We start from the raw sequence: 23,123 nt of genomic DNA, 5'->3' as shown, positions 1-23,123 counted from the left end.
CCCATTTCAACGAATTACAAATATGAATTTAAGAGAGTAGAAAACACTCTTTTACATTTTATTAGAACATTGTAAAAATAATCAACATCAAATTATAGTATAAATTACCGTCACTAAGGGTGCATCATCCACAAAATCCATTTTACCGTAAAATATTATACCGTAATTTTTGCAGTAGTATTTATTTAATCACTACTTTAACAATATTTATAACAGTAAAAATTGGTGTATATCAAATTTTTTAAAACATCTTCCGATAAGAATAGATGTAACGGTAAAAAGTACCGACGCCTGGAGAGGCGTTACTCTTCACCATAATTCGATCCGGAATTTGTTTACGGTCTAAATATTTCACAATAGACAAGCAAAGTAAATCTTACGCAAAGTAGTTCATTCAAGTTAGTGTAATTTGAACGCTTATTTTGCAAATCAAATAAAAGTAAAAATAAAAGCCGATTTTAGAAATATCATAATAATTTTTTTAACTACAAGGAAAAACGAAATTCAAAAGAAAAATGATTATATTTTAAATCTGTAATGCAATAAAAAGAAAGGGACTACTAACAATGTGGAGTAAAATATTGAAAGGTTGCTATGACACCGCAACAAAAACAAGATGAAAAGATAGAACTAAAATAAAATATCCCGATGAAAAAAATAGCACTTCCAATATACAATTTAGAGAATGGGGAAAAAATACAAATTACCTTCATCATCCTCAGCTTTGTTGACAATTAAGTATCCCGATGTTGTTTTACAGCCAGCAATATTTGTAGCGGTACAAGTGTACTTCCCGGAATCCTCAGGATAAGTCTCCGGAATGCAAAGAATGCAGACACCGTCTTTGGAATATGATATTTGGTAATCTTCGGATGGTGCAATTATGTTATGGTTCTTAAACCAGCGGATTGTCGGTAAGGGTGTTCCTTCCACAATGCATTCGAAGAATACTTTGTCTTTCTCGTTCGATGTGACATCTTCTAAAGGCTAAAGTAAGAAATATTAATAAAATTAATCTACATTTGTATTTAATATTTTGAATTTGTATGAAATTTTAGACTAATTTTCACACAAGTAGTTTATGAGATGTGAGTGTAACAATTGCACGCGAAAAAGAAAGTGAAAACAAATTTATATTTCAAAGGCTATTTCGTTCCATATTTTTTTAAAAATATTTTTTAGATTTTGATTTCGATATACCCTTTCAAGTGCTCTAAAAACAGTATAATATAATTTTTTTTTATTTTTTTTTGATAATTTGGGAAGGATAATTTTGGTAATAAAAAAGCTCAATGAAGAAGTTTTCTCTTGCCTTAACAATTATATAACTAAAATAATTTATGTTATGGATTGGTGTATTGGTATATAATAATTATTTTAATAGAGTGCTTCTGGCAAAAGAGCGTAATGAAATGCATTCTTTTGTCATTTGTTTAATTGCAAAATTATCTGTGGCTCCAAACTTTATTATTACTTATTAATCTCTAATTCATTTTGTAATTGCTATTGGAAAAATTAATAATTCAATCTGCCCTTCCCCAATGTATTCTATCTAAGGGTTTTCAAATGCCAGTATTCAAAATAAATTATCAAACAAAAAGTGTATAATTTATTTATTGTTATTTTACTAAATATCCTATAAAATCTTAAGAGTATATACGTTAGCATTAATTCATGTTCCTAAGAAAAGTGTGCAGTATTAAATAATTATTTTGCAGAAATTAATGCATTTTATTTGAATAAATCATCACTTAACCGCAACTTATCATCAAATTTGCGACTTATTAGCTTCAGTTTTATACCTTTATAAAAGGGTTCGATTTAAAATAATTGGTAAATTTATACTTAAAGTTTAACATTTATAATTTAGAGGTTCTTCTTTATTCATGTTAAACAATAGCTAATAACATGATAATTAATACTTCATAAATCTTCTTTTAAGAGTTTTAGGTGATTATTAGAAAAATATTATTAAATGTTTATGCTTTTTACAGTCCATTCAGTTTCCGAGGATTCAAACTTAAGCTTCGAAGACATTTATTATGAGTAGTATTGATTAAATTTTAATGACTTTTTACTAAAATTATATTTTCTAATTAAAAAATATATCATTTTTTATTAAAAGCAGCAAACGTGAAATGTATATGGTCTTGAAATAATTGTTAATTAAAGAAACTGAAAATTTAAATATTTAAATTGCAGTTTTTTTATGATGTTATATTTTTACATTATAGACATTTCAAAAGTACATAAATAAATTTACTTATTACTTTGAATAAAGTTGATGTATAAATGATTTTCTTGTTTGCTTACAGTATTAAAAATGCCATCATTCTTTTATCTAAATTTTAGAAAAAACTAGTTTGTCTTTAAGTGTTCAAAAAAAAAACACTTATCTTACTTGAAATGCTATTCAAGTTAATTGAAAGCCTTAAAACATAAGTGTTTAGTTGGAAAGCTTAGAAAAATGTTATTTTGTATCAAATATCAGTGAATTTAATTTCTAAAATAAATTTTTTTCAACCAAATTTTGCATTTATGGAAACGAATGTTAGAATTTAAATAATTATTTGTTAGAAATTTGCAAACGATGTTACGCGAAACAGCTTGTGTAAAATTTAATCTCATTACGGAACTGTTGAAATAAAACTTAAACCATTTTTAAACACGAGAGTATGACAAAAAAGTCGAATTTGTTCAAATTTATTTAATTTTCCATTAATCTTTAAATATGCATACGTCGTATTCTATCTTTTCATTTTACTTTTATACCTCAATTATTTTCTCTTAAACATCACATGATCTACAAAATTTTAAGAACTTATGCAAAATGCTTTTAAATTATCAATGAGTAAGACATTGTTTGGTGTTTATCAGTTCTTTTTTTAAAATAAAATTTTTCATCTGTACGTTTTTTTCAATAATAATTATTCACATTAAAACTCATTCAAATTAAATGTCTGATCTATATTCTTTATATAAAAAATATATAATTTTTCTTAGAAATTAAAGTATTTAGAACTTGATAAAGTCTAAATTGCATTTACCGAATAACGTTATTATTTAGAAAAATTATAAAACTGTATTAGTAGGTTAAACCGCCTCGTACTATTCATGCACAAAGAAAAACACTTCTGGTAAAGTTACCGTATTGTACAGTAATGACATTTCTGAAGAAAAATCCGAATTGTTGTTAATAAAATCAAAATATACTCTATTTCAACCATTTCTTGGTAACTTTTTCGTTCATATGGTAACGATTTACCAAAAATTCTAGTTATCATAACTGTAGTTCTTATTTTTACGCATTTAGTAAAAAGTACAAAATTGAAAAAAAAATTTTACCGGATAAAAAGTTTTTATCCCACGATCTAAGGTATTATGATAAAATTACACAGTTTTACCATATTTAACAAATTTTATTACATATTAATAAACCATATTTCATCGCTAATTTTACCTAAGTCATCACCAACGCACTTGGGCAAAAATTACCTATAGCTTTTTGGAGGCAGAAACAAGTTAAATTTTACCATATTCTGGTAGTTTTGACCAATTTTTTTTCTCAGTGTTGTTATAAATTATTAATATTAATTAATCCTTTTATATTTTCGTTGATAAAAACGTTTTATGATGATCATCTGTTTAAAAACAGCTCATATATTTTGGTAAATAATTAGAAGAAATATTGTCTTGGAAATATGATACAAATATATTAGTTTTCATTAGAGAACTTAACTGCACTAAAACAGTTATACTTTAACACAATTAAAAAATTTTGAAATAAAAGATGATAGATATATTCTACCTTATATATTTATTGATCTAAAAGTCAAAGCACAGTGACATACAATTACTAATGTTTTATAGCAAAATTGTTGCAATGAAATAACTTAAATATTACATAAATTTAAAAGCAAGTAGTTTTAAGAAATAGAAACTTAAGATTGCGTGTCTGGTTTATTGAATCATATGATAATGAAGTTTCCGATAAACCACTCAATTGTGTACTTTTATGTTCTTTATAATAAGCGAAACCAAAATCTCAGCAAATTAGTATTTGCAAATTGCAATTTAATTGAACAAAATGAAAATGAAAAACCATTTTCAGGTTAACAAAGCAACAATGACATTAAAGTCTTCAAAAACCAGTTTTTTTTTTTTTTTTTTTNTTTTTTTTTTTTTTTTTTTTTTTTTTTTTTTTTTTTTTTTTTTTTTTTTTTTTTGTCTAGTAAGAAATAAATGTCAACACTGTTAGAAATTTCTGGGGGAAAATTATTGAATATCAATTTATTTAATTGTTAGTTTACCGTATTTGAACAAATCGCACCAACTAAGTCCACCTAATTCAGCCCTTTAATCCCAGCTAAATACAGATTATTGTCGGGAGGACTTATCTGTCAGTATCATGACCAACAGAACAGTAGTTCGAGTCACAACATTGACACTACAATATTTCCTACATTCTCTTCTACACTTGAAGAGTTTCCGGCGCCCTTCCGCCCCCAATTTGTGACCCTGGATTATTAAAATACGATGCTCCCATTCACCCATAGATGGTAGCACCATAGAAGCTGATTATTACAAAAAATTCTAGTATTTTTCATATCTTACGATAAGTGAAACAACCAGATAAACTAAGTAAACCACATTCCATGGTTCATTTACTAAAACACAACTCAACTTGACTTCAATGCCCATTACATAACGCACCATTACCCTTACCCAATGTCCGATAAATTTCTTTTTTATGGTTTGAAACCATGTCGGTTGTAAATGGTTGGAAAACCATATAGTTTTGCATTCATGGTTCTTTTAAGCATACAAGTAGTAAACGGTTTCAAAACCATAAAGGTAAAATATGCTTTTTACAGTAAACTTTGCGGTTAATTGGATTGACAGATTTCTGTCAGTTATTTTACCATATTTTTTGAATGAAAATTCTAACAGTGGTGTGGTAATTCTCATTCCACTTTTCTTTTAAATTCAAGTTGGACTTGATTCAAATGAATTCGGTCCTGTGTTTCACCTCATTTATAATTCATCTTTGTCCGAAACAAATTACTGAATATTTTTTTTAATTTTTAATTATTTTTTATTCATTTCTTATAAGGGTTAAGATGTGTTAAGATATGGTAAGGGCAGTCAATACGGAACTGACTCGGCATGTCATAAAAGTGTTAAACGCAATACTTTTTACCACAACCTTTTGATAAATAGTATTACATTGTTTTAAGTAATAAATAGTAATAAATAAATAGTAATACATTGTTTTTCATAGAATTTGAAGCTTTTGGATGTGTTACTTAAGGCAGTCTTTACGTATCTTTAAAAGATAGATTATGTTTTGAAATAAAATCTGAACTTATTATATACTTCATAAACAGTATTATAAAATAAGTTAATATCTTTTTTCCAATTTACATAGTATTGCTGTGCAACATTTTAAATTTTTTAGCATGTCTTTTTATCAGAGAAAATTAAATTTTGACGATTTTTCTAATTGAAAAAATTATTATTATTTCAGACTTCTTGTCCAAAAGCGATCAAATACGGAGTCACTTATCTGTTACCTTGAAGCTACGTGAGAGATTGGACTAGTAAAATAAGAGTAAATAATCTAACTAAATTCTTACACTCATACACTGTAAAAAATAATTGTAAATTTTACAGAAGAAAAAAAAACATATTTTTCAAGAGAAAAAATTTTAAATTTTCTAAAGATCAATAGAGATTTTTTTTCTGTTTTTAGACATTACCCTCATGCTGCAAATTTTTTTTATTTTTTTGCATGCTTAATGGCTTAAAGCTGTTTGTCACAAAAAAAAGTTTTTCCCTGTTTTTTCATCCTAATCATAAGCTAATTAAAAATTAAAACTGTCAATTCTAATTCTAGTTTCCACCATGCAGTTGTACTTACAGTAAGGCAACTTTATCTTTTTTCAAATCATTTTACGATTGTTTCCGATACTTGCTCTTACTTTTCAAACATTTTATTTTAAGGTTTTGAACATCGAATAAATAAAATTGCAATTCGACTTCATTGTCGAATTGATACGCTACCTAATTATTATTTGTCATTAGATATAATCTTTCTATGAGTTAAATTACCAGACATTTTATAAGGGAGGGTCTATATAGTTTAAACGTTTTCATACTTAAATATAATTTCCTTAAAACTTTTAAGATAAAGATAGTTTTTAAACACTATGACATATTTCATTATGCAGAATCAGTATAGGAGCCAAAAACTTGCTTTTATTAAAATTGCATAAATTATAATGTGTTATCTTTATATAGATTGATAAATTTATATTTTAATGAATAATTATCTTTTAATTCTTTAAAACTGTAAACTCATTTTCGTGATCTTTAGCATTTAAAATGAATAACGTATTTATAAAGAAATTGGTCATTGCAATTACTGAATTAGACAACTTTATCCTTTTGTATTCTTTCTAAATACATTTGTATTATGTGGTCCAGCGTAAGCCATTAAGAGAACAAACTCACCCCATCCCCGAAGCATGCTGGTCCACTGTTTTTAATTTTTTTTTAAATAGTAAATGGTGAGAAATAGGCCATTTGTCTTGTGGAAGAAAAATCAAAGATAAGGATAACTTTTAATAAATTAAAAAATAAAAACTTAGTTTGGACCGACTGACCCCGTGTTATGAGCAGCTTTAAACAATACAATACAATACTGGTTTTTTCGTAGCGGGGGTAATTGTAGGCAATAAGGGGTCACAATACCCAAAAAATGACCAAAATATCGAATTTTTTTTAATGCTTATAATACTATTTCAAATGCACTGAAAAAAATATAATTTCTCTATCTACATTTTTAAAATAGTTATGAATGATTTTAAATTGCCTTATTACAGAAGCTTGCTCAGCAGACAGACTTTAGAGTGTTCTGTCTCATAGATGATAATTTTGTGTTTGAATATTAATTAAATCTCTAAGAAATTTTTTCCATGCAAGATAAAGCTTTGAAGTAAACTTTTTTATGTTAAGTATAATACACTTATTTAAACTATGCATGGAACAAGCATTTTATGAGGTATTACAATTTTTACAACATGTTATATATACCAAACAGGAATTTTTAACCTTTTTTTCTACTTTTTTGCAAAATAATCTATAAAAAGTATTCTAATGGATATATCAACAAATGAATGCACAAAATTGTTAAGATGAATATTGTAAGCTCTAAGAAGAAAAAAATTTTGAAAATATGTTATAATAAAAAAGCCTTAAGAATTTAAAAATGTTGAATTTTTTCAATGTTTTTAAAAATTAAAAAAAAATTAAACAGTTTAATTACTTTTTGAAGTTAAATTATTGATTATAAGTTAAATGAGCATGTAAAGCATCCACAAAATGAATGATTATACCTTTATTTTAAAAAAATGTTGCAGGGATGGAGTGACCCCTAAAATAAGTTTTTCTTGACAAATATAGGAAAAAAAAGTGTTGCAACTTTTTCTTTATTAATTATTTTTTGAATTTAAGAAAGTGACGATACTATTATTTTTTCAACATAATATTTTGATTGCTAATTAATCACCTACATTTTAATAAAATCTGGAGAGAGTCGTGAAAACATGCTTTAATCTGGATTCGAATACGAACAAATAAATTTCATGCCCGTAATTTGAGTAAATATTTTAATTACTTATAACTTGACGTATCAATAATATAAAAGATAATAAAGGTTTCAAATATATGTGGTGTTAGAAGTGAGTACAAATATTTTGGATAACTTTAAACTTTTTAAAATGAAACGAAGAAATATATCGTAAAAATTAATGAAATCATTTTTGCAGCAGTGCAGTGTTAATATCATTACTTAAAACATAATTATGTCAAAGAAACTATTATAAGTTAGTTACTTCATTATACGATAAATGAAAAAATAAAAGGTAATAGAAGATTTAAAAAAAACTTAGGTTAAAAATTAAATTGTTTATTATTACTTTTATAATTGCACCCAACTTTTCAAATTTGCTTAATTTTTCATAATATGAAGCACCAAATATTCCATCATAAGTTAATTATAATAAATTACCAGATATAAAATAGTGATAAAATTTGCTATATATGAATAAAAATCCTGCATATCATCACTTAGATCTAATAAAAAATAGATTATAAAGTAATAAAAATTTACTCACAAATGAATATTTCCTAAAAAATTTAGAACAAAGATAAAGCGTAATAAATTTACGTCTCTCAGAAGATTTTTGTAGTAGTATAATAATTCTTTTCATTTTTCACTTCCAAACGATAATTTAAATCAATTGAGTTAAGAAGTAATACAAAAAAAAATTCGTGGAATAAAAATCTGCATAATTTATATCATGATAAATTGATTATAATTTTCTTAACTCTAAATAAAAAAAAGTATTATTTTATTCTTTCATGTTCATTTCAATGCTATTTTAAGTATCTTTTAGACAAAGTGAAAAAAAAACACAGAACATTTTAAATTATACAAAATTCATCGAAATTTAATGATTGGGCTAAATTATTTAAAATAAAATTGAATTAAAGAAACGCAAACGAGAAAAATATAGATAAAAACCAGTATGACGATAAAATAAATATAGTGCTCAAAACAAAAAGTTAAAAGCAGTCAAAATTGAATCGTTTGCAGTTATTACACGAAACAAATCAACTTTAAACTCTCGGCCGTAGCATATCAGCAATAATATATGATATTGAGTTGATTCTTAAAACGTTTTAAAATCGGTTCAGGGTCTTTTCTATAAGTAAACAAGGTCAAAAATAATTATTCCTACTTATAGAAATTTTACATCTGATATAAAAATCGTGCTTTTTATATTTCGTGAATTGCTTACAAATTTTGCAAAGTAATTTGTACTGGTCATGAACAGTTTGAAAAGATTAAAACTAATACGATTAAAAGAGGTGAAAGAAAAAAAAATCGGATTTGGATGACACTTACAAGAATCAAACAAACTTCGAACACTTTTCTATTTACTATATTTATACCATAATTAGATACTTTCAACTCTTCACGTGTTTTTGTCTAATCATGTGATCATGCATGGTGTTTTAACGTAATAGCTTTCAGAATCAATTTTCAGGTCAGATTTAATTGGATGCCTGCAAGTGACGTCGCGCGTATGCGTCGACCCTGTTTGGCTGTCACACAAGTGATGTCGCTTGCAAGTAAATAATTGTTAAGTATTGTTTCACAAATTCGGTAATCACTTTAAAACTGAAGAAAGATTTTTTCAATTAAAAATAAAATTAAGAAATTTGTATGAATTCTGTCAAAAGAATAATAAAGTGTTAATCTATACTTATAAATCAATGTTAAAAGTTCACTAGGGAATTTTTCTCTTCACATAACAGCTGCTGCGGAATAGAGGCACTTAGTGAAAATATATCGGGTTTAAAAAACATAAGCGTAACTTAATGGCATTTAAATTTAGAAACATCTAAATTAAATAAAAGTCTTTAAAGATTCGTTTGATTTGTTAAATGTCTATAAAAAAACAGTAACGATGTGCTTAAAGCAGTTTATTTACGTTGAAAATATAACAATTGGGAGAAAAAAAACAAATAACTGATGGGCTTTATAAAGAAACAAAAGCGTGCTATTAAGTGCATATAAGATATATTTGTCTAAAATATTTAATTGTAGTTAGTCTGAAGAATGCTTCAATGCGACATGATATAAATGGAGACATTATACAGAAAACAAACCTCCATCAATGTTACTTGAAGCATTTGTCATTTAGAGCATCTTCTAAGTTTATTTCCTAACCGCAGACACATAATTAAGGACAATGTCGAAGTCTAGGAACTTCCACAAAGTAAAGCATTAAAAAGTTGGCAAAAACTGTGACTATTAGACTCTTCGTTATCTTAAAAAAGAGAGAAAAATGATTAAAGCTGTTGTTCCCAAATGTCAAAATGTACGAAGATTCTGCATTTTATTTCTTATAATGTATGTAGCGTGATAGGCAAATACCATCCTTGATATGTATTTTCAGAATGCCTGTCAAAAATAAAGTGAAACAAATATAAAAACTAAGGGTTGAAAACATTTATTTAAATTGGAAAAGAATACTTTAGAAATGTAACAAAAGAGTAGTAAGGTACATAACTCGAAACATTTAAAACTGTTTGTAAAAAGAAATGCAGTGGAGTTAAAAAAGTAATATTTATAAGTTTCATTGAGAAATCAAACTGGTTTCGATTTTTTCATCACTGTATTCCTCGTTAATGATTCGACACGTTTCAGTGCATCTTTACTCTTTTTTACTTAAATATTACTTATCGACCTTTATTTGTTTACAATTTTACTTTATTTTTGAAAAATGCGTGTTTAGGGTTGTTTTTATGGAACATTTTAAGAGATTACACAGCTTACATACTATTGAAATGTTTTGTCTGTCGTACAAAAGTTGAAATGAAGTGTATAATTCAATTCCAAAAGTTTACAATCAAAATATAGAAAATGGTTCTAAAAATCTGTCATTTACAGAACTATATTCTCATATTTAGAATTCTAATTTTTTACTTTAAAAAAGAAAAGGAAGAGGTAATTAAGTCTAAAATAGCTATATTTATTCACTACTTCACTGCAAGAAACTCCGGATCATATTACGGTAAAAAGTACCGGTACCATAAACTGTATGTAACTGTAAACCGTTATCCTATAAAAATACAGTAAAGGTGCCATTTTATCCGGGTAAAAGGTAGGTGCCGTTTAATTTTTTTTTTAAAGTGTAGCTGATACAAAATAACGAAAGTAGAATTAGGAAATGAATTTTACCTACAGTAGCAGTTTTGTATTTTTACTTGCTTCTTAGTTAAAAGAATGCAAAGCTTTTCTGTACAATAAAGATTTCTCTATTTGTTTAGTTTTTATTTCTTATATATATATTTTTTTACTGGCTCTGAGCAGCCGTTGCATATTTCAAACTTGCTGATCTTGATACTGCCTCCTGAAGGATTGAACCTTTTAACCTGTATAAGAAGACAACGGAACACCACGGAACACCTGGACCGAGCTTTAGAGATCTCACCTGATTTGCTTCATAAAAGACATTTTGAGGACAATATTAGAATACATGTCTACACTTTACTTAATTACACTTTGCATTTTTCTAGTAGAATGAACAGTTTTATGTCACAAATAATTGCATACAGCTATGTTACATTAAACTCAAGGTAAGGAAATTATATTACAGAGAAAATTAAATGGAGATAGAGACTATAACTGACTATATGTAATTATTATTATTATTTGTTAATTATTAAAAAATAATTAACAAATTCTCAGGTCATATGTAGAAATGTTTGGTTCTCTTCAAACATTATTGAATTTTAAACATCTCAAAATTGTTTTCAATTGTTTCAAATGCACATGGAAAACAATACAGCAAAACTACCAGAATAAACATTCAATGTATTTCTGGCTCTATGGGAACACCAAAAAGCACGATAATTTTTACCGAAGCACTTTAATCATGACGTTTTGTAAAATTGATAATGGGTGGTTTTATTACACTGCTGTTTTGTAATAAATGTGCTAAAATTTGGTACTTTTCTTACTTAGAGAGCGGCACAAAAGCAAAACAATTAATCCATTAAATTTACTTTTCAGTTTTGTATTTTTACTAAACGTACTGTTATACGAACGATAATTTTAAAAACCAGATGTTCTGGTACGAACAGAAAAGTTACCAAAATGAATGGCTTAAATAGCGTTTATTTTGATCTTATTTTTAGAATTATGGGGAGTTATTTTTACCAGGAATATCATTAGCATATAAGTATGATAATTTTATCAGAATTTTTTTTCGCTGTGTATCATGACATAAGCTGTATATTGTATGTATTTATAAATGCGAATGTATTATTAAGATTTTAATATTTGTTTCCATTGAAAAGAAATTTTTTTGCCATCATTGTTAGTTAAATCAAAAATAGCAATTAAAAACTGCTAGCAAATGTTCAAGCATCTTATATGAATATTTTAAAAATTTTAAACAATTTTGTTATCACCGAAGTTGCAGGTTGCAAAGCATTATTATTTACTATTTTTATTATTACGTTAATATTATTTGTTTTTAGTCTTTACAGGCTGGGACTTATTATATGAAAAAAAGTTGCAGTTAATAGTACAAGCAGTTACTTATAACTGAAGTTTTAGATAAAAAAGAATAAGCAACGTCCTTAAAATTTTATTTACTTATCGTTAAAATTTTCTCTAAAATGATATTAAATTAGTACATATTTTATGACAAACTTGTTTGGTGCATATTTTATGTACAAACTCGCTAAACGCACACCACGTTGTGCATTTAACGAGTTTGAAGATAAATCCCCCATCTGGCCACACGAACTGCGTGAAAGCTTTCATATTAAGGTATGGTAATGACAAGCACGTTGGTAACCACTAAATCAATAAAAATTTGATTTGAAATAAAATTCAAGCAAATTATCAGTTACTACTTAAGATGATGAAGGGCTGTGATGGCTCAGGGGATAGAGCATTCGCCTTTCAATGAGGTGAACCGGGTTCGAATCCCAGCGACAGCTGGTCGATACGAATTCCGCATCCCTCTTGTACCGACCACAGTGCTGACGTAAAATATTCTCAATGACTTAAAATATTCTCAATGGTAGACGGATCATGGCTTAGAGTTCTCTTCCTAAGGCTAATCGCTAGAGTTTTTCATAGTTTTCTACCAGTTTCTACCAGTAAATTTCTACCAGTACTTGATCCAGGAGCTACCTTGTCTAGATTAGGTTCAAAATTACAACTCTATGTTGTTGTTGTTGCTAATTCCCATCTGGTCTGACCAGACCAGATCAATAAATCCGTTGACATTTAGAAAGTCCGAAACTAAAAGGAGAGAGGAATGAATGTCGTTCCAGTCCAGCCCTAAACAGTTCAAGATATGCTCAGGTGATGCCTAGTTTTGTTGGTATTTAGGGCAAAGAGGAAAGAACTTTTGATTAGCTGAAAATGCGAGACTTTTCAGGAGTCCACTGGCCAGTCGGGATAAGCAAGTGTTGGTGTGCCTGTCACCAGGAAGAGATAGAGAGAGTCCTTTTTGCTTTATACCAGTAGTTAATAGGAGGAAGCAGCCACGTTTGTTTGTTCTGGGCCTTTTGCCTTACGAAAAGTTCAAGCTATGTAAGCTCTGAGGTGGAGGGGGTTGAATAGTAGTAGTTAACATTCAGACTACTAATGTTAACAACAAAGCTATGAAGTTAACATTAGTAGTTTGAAACCCAAAAAATTGGGTCGGCTGTTCAACGACGGCAATGAAATAACTACCATCATCAATCCTAGCTAATAACATAGATTTGAAGCTGGGGGGATTTAAACCGCCGAAGGGAATAGAGGTACGATTCCACACAGTGGCATCCTAGTGCCTTTCACCACTGCGTCATCGCGGCTTCTGTTACTATATCTTGCTGTTATAAACTATTATCTGAACGAATATGAAAACACACTATTTTGGATTAGTCAACTTTTCATCGTAGATTCAATTTTTATGACATCGTACATCAAGGTAAAAAAATTTATAAAAATAACTACCCAGAATATAACATTCTGTTGCGTGTGTGAGTGTTTTTATTTTCCTATTTTTATTTATTTATTTATTTATTTTTAATCTTATACTAGGAGCTTTTTATTTATCACTTTTAATTTCTTCTTAGACATAAATGTATCCCACAAAAACACTGAGCATTTTGGCTTCAAAATATGCAATTATTGTAGCCTTTTTATAAGAACATTCAATTACAAAATAGACGATTAAATAGATTTGAAAATTAATCATCTGAACTAGAAAACAAATTAACCTAAGGAATACAGATTGCGAGAGTTAGTAAGAAAAAATAAATTCGAAATAGTTTTACTCATTGAAGAGGCTTAAGACAATTCAAATAAGTTACACTTTTATCTCTACTTAAGTTATTTTTATTTTTAAAAATTTAAAACGAAATTATAAGATTAACATCTGGCAACATGTAACCAATCTATCTCGTTCCTTTTTGCTCTTTTTAACTGGCATCAACGCAAGAGAGAGTTTATAAAATAAAGGTCTCGGGAAAGAAAAATAGATTTTCAACAACATTAAATAAATGGACAATATTTCTCTCAGTTTAAGGTCTATAACAACAAGCCTACAGTCACCCACGATTGTACGGATGAAGTTGTATTTACAAAATGTCGCCACATTTAAGCAAAGTCCCTTTCAGTTATTTTATTATTGTATTTTAAATCGATAAAGTTCAATATTTTTAATTAAAAACTTACGTTTCAATCAAAATTACATTTCAAAATAAGTGTGAGTTTTAGGATTCGTTGTAAATTCATTCTTTATTAAGTGACATCTGTCATTTTATTTTATTTTATNAAGATGTGCTCAGGTGATGCCTGGTTTTGTTGGCATTTAGGGCAAAGAGGAAAGATCTTTTGATTAGCAGAAAATGCGAGACTTTTCAGGTGTCCACTGGCCAGTCGGGATAAGCAAGTGTTGGTCTGCCTGTCACCAGGAAGAGATAGAGTCCAGGATTTTTTGCTTTATACCAGTAGTTAATAGGAGGAAGCAACAACTTTTGTTTGTTCTGGGCCTTTTGCCTTGCGAAAAGTTCAAGCTATGTTAGCTCTGAGGTGGAGAAAGCTGGATAGTAGTAGTTAACATTCAGACTACTAATGTTAACTACAACGCTATGTAGTTAATATTAGTAGTCTGAAACCCAAAAAATTGGGTATGCTGTTCAACGACGGCTATAAAATAACTACCATCATCAATCCTAGCTAATAACATAGATTTGAAGCTGGGGGAGGGGGCTTTAAGCCGCCGAAGGGAATCGAAATTCGATTCCACACAGTGGCATCTTAGTGCCTTTCACCACTGCGTCATCGCGGTTCCTATTACTATACTACTCTTGCTGTTATAAACTATTATCTGAACGAATATGAAAACGCACTATTTTGGATTAGTCTACTTTTTGTCGTAGATTCAATTTTTATGCCATCATACATCAAGGTAAAAAAATTAATTAAAATAACTACCCAGAATTTAACACTCTGTTGTGTGTGTGCATGTTTTTTTATTTTTTTATTTATTTAGTTTTAATCTTATACTGAGACCTTTTTAGTTATCATTTTTAATTTCTTCTTAGACATAAATGTATCCCACAAAAACACTGAACACTTTGGCTTCAAAATACACAATTATTGTAGCCTTTTTTTAAGAACATTCAATTACGAAATAGACGATTAAATAGATTTGAAAATTAATCATCTGAACTAGAAAACAAATTAACCTAAGGAATACAGATTGCGAGAGTTAGTCAGAAAAAAAAATTTCGAAATCGTTTTACTCATTGAAGAGGCTTAAAACAATTCAAATAAGTTACACTTTAATCTCTACCTAAGATATTCTTATTTTCAAAAATTTAAAACGAAATTATAAGATAAACATCTGGCAACATGTAACCTATCTATCTCTTTCCTATTTGCTCCTTTTGACTAACGTCAACGCAAGAGAGAGTTTATAAAATAGTCTCGTGATATAAAGGTCTCGTATGTAAAAGGTCTCGTGAAAGAAAAATAGATTTTCAACAACATTGGATAAATATCTCTCAGTTTAAGGTCTATATCAACATGCCTACAGTCACCCACGATTGTACGGATGAAGTTGTATTAACAAAATGTCGCCACATTTAAGCAAAGCTGTTTTTGTAACAACAAAGCTCCTTTAAGTTATTTTATTATTGTACATTAAATTGATTAAGTTCAATATTTTTAATTAAAAACTTACGTTTCAATCAAAATTGCATTACAAAATTAGTGTGAGTTTTAGGATTCTATTGTTGTAAATCTATTGTTTATTAAGTGACAAAGGCGCTCATCTGTCATTTTATTTTATTTTATATCCGTCGTTGAACAGCCGACCCAATTTTTAGGTTTATGACTACTAATGCTCAACTCTGTAGCCTTGTAATTTTGAACACAATCCAGAAGACAAGGGAACTCCTGGAGGAAGTATCGAGGAGAAATTTGCCTTCGTGGAGGACGCTTTGATGGAACTAACCCACATTTGCCATGGAGAGGAAGACCACGAGAACCTCCCACGGTTAGCCTGAGAGCAAGCGGACTCTAACCCATGATCTGTCTACCACTGAGGATATTTCACGTCAACACTGTGATAGACGCAAGCCGGATGCGGAATTCGTATCGACTGGGATTCGAACCCGGTTAGCCCCATTGGAAGGCGAACGCTCTATTCCCTGAACCTTCACGGCTCGCTCATATGTCATTGTGTAGGACCGGGTTTTCCTTCCCAGCTTTACATCCATGGATAGATACTCGTATATCTGGGAAGTAAAGGCGGCGGGCACGCAAAGCTTACATATAGTCAGTCACCCTCATGAATTGTAGAGACTTAATATTCATAACCTCCTTCCAACAAATGGCTTTTTCTGCAGAGCTTTGTTCTACGTTTTTTTTTAAAGAACACTTCCCTGATTAAAAGCTTATAAACTATATCTTATATACTATATATTATTCCTGAAACATAGCTGTTTAGGGCGCTACTTAAATTTATTGTGCTGGTACCCAGTTAAAACTTTTTGTCATTCATTAGTGAAAAATCCATTCCAGAACATACTCAGAATTTGTCTCATCAACAGCAAAACAGCAAATGGCGTTTGTATACTTAGCTTGATTAGCGTTTCTGTGTATAGAAACGCTAAAGACACAATTTATTCATTGTATGGCTAGTTTTTTGTTAGTTATATGCACACAAAAAAATTAAAGCTAAAAACCAAGCAAGCAGTTTCTTTTTAAGCATAGATATTTAAACAATCATGTTCAACAAATATGTAAACATTAATGGTATTTATAAAGAACTTAAATTATACATAAGTTATTGCAATAACAGTAGTTAAATATATATTAACATATATATTAGAAAAAAAGAGATTAAAAGCTAGAAAATATGAGAAAAATTATTAAAGAGAGTAAGAACAGTGATTCCCAACCACAAGCATTTTAGTAGAAATTTTAGAATGATAAGCCACGCCCTTCATCTTTTTCTAGGCAATAAATACATTTTCAGGCAAAAGAAATACCAAGCTATTCCGTAGTATAAAAATTTCTTTAAATTTACACTAACACAAAAAATTATAACTGAAAATCTTTTACGGAAACTATCAATTTTAACCCTTTGAAGCAAAAATTTTTCATTAAACATATTTTTTATATTTTTCTTCTTATTATTTCGTATTAATTTAATTCCAGATAAGTATAAAATGATATATTTAGCATTTTAATAATTTATGTTTATGAAATACAGCATGAAACAACAAAGGTAAAATCTTCCAAATTCAGCTTACTTCCAAACAATAATTTTTCAAGTTTGCACTAAATAGCAGTTGTTTTGAACTAAGATAAACAGTGATTCATCATTGAAATTTCTTTAATTTACAAAATTAACCATCCATGAATTTTTGAAAAACTAATTTTTAGAACTACCTTTTTTGGATTTTATATTCTAGAATACATATAATTCCGATAATCTAACAGATATTTTTTAGTAACTAGTTTCTTGTAATTAAAAAATACCAAAATATACTTTACTTGTAATTAGAGCGTCAGCAAAAAAAAAATTACAAAATAGACATCGGTGAACCATCTGTGTCAAAGGGTTAAGTCCCCATTAATGGGACTTCTTTTATTAAAATTTGATCAATATACAGGATGCATACAAAGTATCAAATACATGCAAAGTTTGAATATTTTAAAATAAATCTACAAGGTAAATACTTATTTTAAATTTAAGGCAGACTTTAGCAGCTATAAAACTGTGATAACAACAGATTAGAACGTAGGTTTTTTTTGGTAAATTGTGTAATTACAGAAATTCCATAAATGTTTAAAAAAAAAACAGAATTATCTACCAAGTTTTACTAACGTTTTTTTACAAGAAATATTCCTAAATCCCGACATAAAATAAGAAGTAGCTATTTTATTTAACGTTAAACTAATGTCACACAACCGATTTTTGCATCAAATATATCACTTCTCTAGCCAATGGGATTTGAGACTAAACAACGAATTCATCTACCAACTATAAAAACTATTGAATACATTGTTGAACCATAGCTAGCCGAAGCAATATACAAATATCTCAGTAATCGAACCTAGGTCAACTGCCACAATGAGCCGTCTAACCCAGAGAAGCGATCATTTTTTTTTAAATTTAATTATTGGTAAATTTTTGAACTACTCTTTCCTGTTGAAGAAATAATGAACACCAATGATTAATAATAAGATTAATAATGAAACCAAATTTTTCTTCCAAATGCCAAAATGCAAATTTTGGCCTCTCACCATAATTGTAAAAAAAAAATATATAATAATTAAGGAATATTTTGCCAGAAACAAAATGGTTGTTTTAAAGTTGCTGAGAAAATTTCCAGATCATAATCTCATAGAATGAACGGGAAGAAAAGACTAGCAAACATGGATGACAGAATACAAAAGAAATGTTCATAAATTCAAATACGCTATAGGCTAGACATGAAGAAATTGTCAATTGCAAAAGCCTGACAAGAATCTACAGTAATCCTAGTGAAACTAGCTCTGAATTTAGAATAAAAGTGCATTTAAGAATAACTAAGAAGTCAATGTAATAATATTCCTATACTCTGTTGTTTTCAAAAACACGTATTTAATCCAATTAATAAACCCACAGGGATAGCCTGCTTGTCAGGGTGATGGAGTCACGACCGCGGGGACGAGAGTTCAAATCCAGCTGGCCGAAGACTCCAGTGCAGTAAACGGTGAATGGTGCACGTTAAATCTGCCCGGTCCCTGGAGGTACCGGATCGGAGATTGATCGTTCTCTGATTCAGGTCAAAATTATGATCTGTGGATGAATGAATGGAATGTGTCGGCTCTATAAACAGATGTCAGCAGTATGGGTGTGGCAAAAGTGTGGCGAATTCTTGGCCATAGATGGCGCCACTGGAAAACAAGAACAATTGCACCCCCTCTGCCTTAATGGCCAACGACAATGTCAACAACAATAAGTCCACAACTTTCAATTACATCAAGAAATTTCACAATACTACATCAAGAAATTTCAACAAAGAACAGTAGTCTGGGCCTTATAACGAGAATTAAGTAAATGTTGAAAAATGAATGCAAAATGAAAAATTACTTCCAAGAAAAATATCCCATATACTTCTAATGGCCACGAAATTCATCAGATTAAATCTATCTTTACATATTTTTGATAAATTTAACATTTTACATGTCTAATACTTTTTGCATACATCCTGATGTTTTTTTTTAAGAAAATAAACAATATCTGAAACTAAATAAGAAATAGTATTTGAAATATCAACCAAATAAAGTAAAAATATAATATATTAGAAAACTTACTTCAGTAATATACGATGTAGCATGCAATAAAAGAATAATTAATTAATTTAAAATATTTCAAAGATAATTATAAATAATATCTATATGGTAATAAAAAGGCATGTTGCGAAAAGAAATTAGTTTCATTTAAAATACTGGATGTTTTTCAGCAATATTTGAGCATTGAAGCAAGTTCCTTGTAACATAAATTATTAAACTATTTTTTTTTCAAAGCAAAATTATTCCAAAGCTTGCAGTTCTAAAGAAATCAAAAATAAATATAAAAATAACGGAACTGTCTCTTTTTGCAGTAAACCCTCCAAATAAAATGAAAAAAAAATATTCTTTTATTTAACCATACTATTCTTATTATTTCTTTAAAACTAAAATTAATAAAATCCTTAATAGCTGAAAGATAGATGTATTAAATTTTATGAATATTTCAAGATAATAAAAACTAAAAAAAAATTTAAAGCATAATGCATATCTATCAAAAGCAGAAATTCTCACACAAACTCAATCAGGCAACATTCCTTTTGTCAGCTATTTTCATTTATGTTTTTTTAAAAATAAATTTATCGTTGTGGTGGTTTATAAAAAAAATTAAAATCAGTCAATAATATCGAATTACTCATGGGTTTCATTGATACTTGAAAAAATATTTTACAAGTTACAAAAATATTTAACTTCTTAGTTTATTTATGCAAAAATAGAAATTTTATAAAAAAAAAAAAAAAAAAAAAAAAAAAAAAAAAAAAAAAAAAAAAAAAAAAAAAAAANCAACGAAATACGATCTGGAACAAAAACAAAAACGGTACTTTCATTGTGTACGAAAATTCTTTTTTAGTTAATTATGCAGTTTTGGACAAAAATATATCCTTATTTCTATATAAATTCGGCTTCTAAACATTCGAGTCATGAAATAAATATTTAAAGAATGTCATTCTTAAATAGAGAATCAGGGAGAATTTGACGTTTTTAAAGTGATAAATTAATTAAGTAATAAATTAACAGCATTTAAATTATAAATCACAAATATATATATGTATATATATAAAATTTCAGTTGAGTGACAGAAAAACTATGTAATATTTTAAAGGGATTAATAAATTAATAAGCAAGTTTTACATTAACTTAAAGAAAGGCAATTAGGAAAAAAAATTTAAAAAATGAATAACTATTGTTAGAAAAAAAATAACAACACTGAGAGAGCGAGGTCTTATCATTCCATACCTGTTATTTTAACAAATGTAATTAAAATTACAAATAATGACTAAATCATGCTTTGCAATTTTATTTGAAAAAAAAAATCCCCAATGTTTAACACAATCAAAACAAACAAAACATAGATTTATAAATATAATAGAGGTTGGCAACCACTGGTCAACTAGTCTACATTCTATACATCAGTATATATCTTCCTTAACGAATCAGCACCTCTCACCTTTGAGAACAGAGGTGGCTTCACTTCCGCGCCGAGCACAGGCTCTTCCTCAATTACTACTTCCTTTTTTACTTTGGGTCCATCAGATACTTCTTTCTTAATTATAGGCTTTGGTGCAGTTTTATTTTCGTGGTCAGAGATCTTGACCACTTCAGAGGAATGCTCCAGAACCAATTCGTACTTTTTAGTGATTGAGATTTCTTCAGTTCGTGTGGTCGATGTCCTGGTGGTCGAAGATTCGGACATGCTATAGATTGAAGGATCAGTTGAGGTTTGGCAGGACGCTGAAGAGGTGTTGCTTTTTAAATCACACGAAGTGGATTTGTTCTCGGAAATGAACGATGGTATTTTTGATGTGAAATTTTCGGTCACACATTCAACAGTTTTGAAATCTGAATCGATTTTGGGGGGTGCTATTTTTTGCGGAGGACTTCTGAGTTCAGGAATTTTTTTCGGTTGCCACACCGGTACGCGGCTTTGAGTAGTTTCTGATCCAGATTGGAAGGATGTTACGGATTTAGGAACGAATGTTGTCGGTTTAGGAACATGCGAGTTTTCTGAAGACATCATCGTTCCGCTGGACATGAAAGAACGCGATTCAGATATTAGAGTACTTTGACTAATGGAACTAGTATGTTTCGTGTCTGAATCGAAACCGTTTTGGACCGGGACAGGAACTTTCGATAGTGACTTAGATCCTGTCAAACCATGTAGGGTTTTGTCTGTAACATCTGGTTGAGAAAATTTCATCACAGATTTCTTCACGAAACTTTCGGACATCGAAGACGCTAACGGAAACCTATTTATACTGTCTTCGATTGCAGTTTGTGTTAGATATGACTCCATGCCTGTTTTGGAATCAGTCACAACAGATACCACTTTTTCCGTTTCACTGCAGGGAACAGTTGATATACGATCAGTCTCTACGCTAGAAGTAACAGATTTCTGTACAGTTTCTGTGACTGGAACATCAACGATTGGTTCATTGCTAATAGATGGAACAATAACTATTTCTTCGGGTTCAGGTGAAGGTATAGGGACAGGTTCTATTATCTCTATTATAGCTGGTGCAGGAAATGGGGTAGGTTTAGGCTGACTCCATATTTTTGGACAGGCAGCAGGCATTGGTGGAGGAGAAGGTTCTTTTGGAGGAGGTGCTTCGATTGGCTTTATATTGCTTTGTATATCATATGGTGTGACTGTTATTGGTTCACTGCTTGAAATTTTTGTATACATCTAAAAATGTAAGAAATAAACAAAAAGATATTAAAAAATATTAATATGATATTTGAATGCAGAAACAAAAATAAATAATAAATGCGAAATCGAAATGATTTCATTATTTTTCTAAACAGACACTGTGTTTGTGTATGTTTGCGGACGTAGAGTTCGGCGTATATCAAGTCACGCAGGCGTCATTCCAATGACATTTAAAGGGTAATTTAAGGGGATATATTATACGATAAAGGTCAAAATCGTATTTAAAAAGTTGCATCTTTCAAGCTACTGGTAGAAGCAGGCAAAGCTTAGTGATAAAGTGTGGCACATGAACCCGGTTCTAATCTGAGTCCAATTAATGTATTTCTTAACATTAAAGATAAGTTTGCTCCTGATTTTCTTTTATCCACAGAACTTTGCATAAGTAAAATATTACCCAAAATTTTTGTTCAGAATTTATGTGTTCAAATTTTTTCCCAGGAAATTTCGCATGAATTCTACGCATAACTATTGCATCACAAACGTTATCCTCAGTCAATGTAATGCAGTCAACCCAATAATACATTGATTTTCAAATACATCCCGATGATTTCCAATGAACGAAATCAATAAAGTTTTCCAGCAAAATGTCATAACTAACTCTGAATTCTGTTAAAAAAATTATCATATCTGTACAGTTAGTATTTAAGTAAGGGGAAAAAAACCAAAACGCTATCGAAATTTGATAAATCACTCATTATCGGAAAAGATGGGATTAAAAAGGTCACAAATTAGTGTCGACATTGTATGTAACTTAAGAGACATTTCTAACTGTACCAGCTTTTGATCTTTGATATATATATATATATATACATATANGTTCGTTATATGGAGATAACGGTCCGAGAGAAGTTCCGACTAAAATTTAATGGGAAGTTAAGAAATTCGCTGTAAGGGAATTTTGTTGCAGGGATACACGACATATTTACTTAGTAAATAATTTATAAAGCAGATAAAATACTAAAATACTATTGTAATCAATAT

The 23,123-nt window shown here is 29.1% G+C and overlaps 1 protein-coding gene across 1 annotated transcript in view; it reads right to left on the bottom strand.

Moving 5' to 3' along the window:
* LOC107439667 (titin) overlaps positions 1-23,123 on the bottom strand; it is a gene marked incomplete in the record, with an annotated part of 381,506 nt that overhangs the window by 240,808 nt on the left and 117,575 nt on the right. The window contains 2 exon segments of the mRNA XM_071183739.1: positions 708-987; positions 20,841-22,118. Coding sequence (XP_071039840.1) covers positions 708-987; positions 20,841-22,118 — 1,558 coding nt within the window.

Source organism: Parasteatoda tepidariorum, chromosome 7, assembly GCF_043381705.1.
Source record: "Parasteatoda tepidariorum isolate YZ-2023 chromosome 7, CAS_Ptep_4.0, whole genome shotgun sequence".
Taxonomy (NCBI): domain Eukaryota; kingdom Metazoa; phylum Arthropoda; class Arachnida; order Araneae; family Theridiidae; genus Parasteatoda; species Parasteatoda tepidariorum.
This window is presented reverse-complemented; position numbering and strand designations above follow the sequence as displayed.